We start from the raw sequence: 2,403 nt of genomic DNA on the forward strand, positions 1-2,403 counted from the left end.
GTTAATGTTACCAGATGCTCCGTGTGTTTCTCTTGGTTCAGGGGCCAGTCCCAGGTCTGGACGCTGACCCCCAAGTTCAGGATGCTCCGCTCGTCGCTGTTCAACGGCTGCCAAAATGTTGCCTATGTATTGTCCCCTAGCTTCGCCGCCAAGGTGGCGAGCGTGTCGTGCCCACTATCACCATGAGTATCGATGGGGACAAAGGGGATGCCGAAATTGACAGCAAGAAGGACGATGAAAGCGAACCGATGACCTGGATACGGGTGAACGAAGAGGATGATGGGGTGGATGGTCATAATGGTGATTGAGGCAAGGTATACTATGGTTGTTTGGGTGCTAGCTTGACAGCAGTTTACTAGTTAAAGGGTGTGAGACTTCATACATAAAATCTTGGGGGTCAGCCCGCCCGGCGGCCTCGAAGAAGCGGAAGATCGTCTCGCTCAGGTCAAACTGGAGATAAACTGCAAGAGTTTGTAGAGTGGACCATATGCAGGTACGTACTTTAAGTGGTATAAGATGTTAGGAGGATTGTGCAGCGCAGTAGCATCTAGTAGAAACATGGTTGTCATTTATTATTCTCAAGAAATATCCATGTGTGCATCGGCGTAGTTTGAACATATTCTGGGTCATACTCGGTGCAAACCAAAATTCTAGTATTCATATATGATGCGTACATTTCCATTTGTTGATGGTCATTCGCCTAGAAACGTGATTCATGGCATTTGATTTCGTCGAAAAAGAAGGTCGGGTGTACAACTCCGAGGTGGAGGTTGATGGGTGCCGGTGGCTCGGCATAGGAGGGGCCCATCACACAAGCATTATTTGACGAGGCGACACACGACAATTTCATCGAGCATGAGCGACGGTACTGATGGTTAGGCTGACGCAGGAGGGACAGTAGCAGGCAAACAAAGACGTTGCTGGGAATCCACTCATGCTAATTATTTTTCCAAGAAACTGATATGTGGGCAGGCCCATACATTTCAAACTTACATATGAGGTGAATTACGACTATCTGGCTCCGCATACATTCATTCCACACAGGCAGCTACATTATGGATTGTGCAAGTTAACCAATCAGCTCTTTGCAGCCCTGAAGTTGGTCTCTTTAAACCACCTATGCCGCAGCGCGGCCCTTGCCGTGAGTCTCTTTTCAGGGTTGCATCGCAGAAGGCCGCTCAAGACCTCAAAACCAGCTTCTGAAAGTTGGGGGCGGCATCTTCTCCTAGCATCGGCAGGAGATGGGAACATGGAGCGCAAACTGCTATGCAATGCCCATCCGCCGGGCAGCTGCCGCCCATCATAGCCCGGCCACTCTTTGATGTCTGCTGTACCAAGAAGGTCCAAGATCTCACTGAGGTGGTCCATGTCGGTCTTCCCATAGAAAGGGTGGTGACCAGCAAGTAGCTCAGCCATCATGACGCCAAGAGCCCAAGAGTCGATGCGCTGGTCGTAATTCGTGGACCCAAGGAGGAGCTCTGGTGCGCGGTAACCCCGTGTTCCAATGTGGTTTGAATAGGGCGGCCCATCGGTCATGCTGCATGATAGCCCAAGGTCACAGATCTTGAGGTTCCTGCGGTCGTCGACGAGCACGTTCCCCGGCTTAAGGTCACGGTGCATGAGACCTAGACGGTTCATCCTCCCCACGCCGGTGAGGAGCTGCCTCATCATCAGGCAGACCTCCATCTCGGTGTGTCTCCTCCCGAAACGGACGTGCTTCATAACATACCTGAGGGTTTGTCCGACGAACTCCATGGCGATGAAGGCCTTGCCGTTGTGTTGGCCCGAGGCGCGCAGCTGCACAATGGACGGGTGGCCGCTGCACTTCTCCAAGGCGCTGACCTCGCCCGCAAAGGCGGAGAGGTAGCGGTCGCCGCTGTCGTCGTGGGCGTACTTGTTTGTGCGGAGGCACTTGATAGCGACGATCTCGCCGGTGCGGCGGTCCCTCGCCCGGTAAACGACACCGAAGCCCCCTTCACCGATCTTGGCGAGTCGCTCGAAGCGGCTCCCTATTGCAGACTTTGAGGATTCGCCACCGGTGGCCGTGGCTCTTTGGCCCCATTCATCCCGTCTATCAACACGGTTGCGCACTGCCGGTGTGGCGGTGGCGACGTCGTTGCCTATGACTTCCGACCATCCCATTTTTTGCAACTAGGCAGCAACTAAACTCCAACTACTCTGACGATCCGAGGCGGGTTAGGCTCGCTTTTATAGCCAGCGGGCGGCTCTCGTTTATAGTATCCTGTTACTAATACGCCTGGCGCCGTTAATTAGTTTCCGCGTCGTACTCCTATTCCTATTTCGGTAAGAAACGCACCAGTGTTATGCTATTTTTTTTCTTTTGAGTCGGATGTTGACCATCTTATATTGGGAAAGAAACACTGGTAGTTATGTAATTAAAAA

General features: G+C 52.4%; 1 protein-coding gene across 1 annotated transcript; it reads right to left on the reverse strand.

The window, feature by feature from the left end:
• Window positions 1–917: 917 nt before the first annotated feature.
• LOC123073724 (putative cyclin-dependent kinase F-2) lies at window positions 918–2,178 on the reverse strand. Its single transcript, XM_044496773.1, has one exon. The coding sequence runs from the start codon at window positions 2,140–2,142 to the stop codon at window positions 1,078–1,080; it is 1,065 nt and encodes a 354-aa protein (XP_044352708.1). The 5' UTR covers window positions 2,143–2,178; the 3' UTR covers window positions 918–1,077.
• Window positions 2,179–2,403: the final 225 nt, after the last annotated feature.

The sequence above is a fragment of the Triticum aestivum genome, chromosome 3D, assembly GCF_018294505.1.
Source record: "Triticum aestivum cultivar Chinese Spring chromosome 3D, IWGSC CS RefSeq v2.1, whole genome shotgun sequence".
In the NCBI taxonomy this organism is placed as follows: Eukaryota; Viridiplantae; Streptophyta; class Magnoliopsida; order Poales; family Poaceae; genus Triticum; species Triticum aestivum.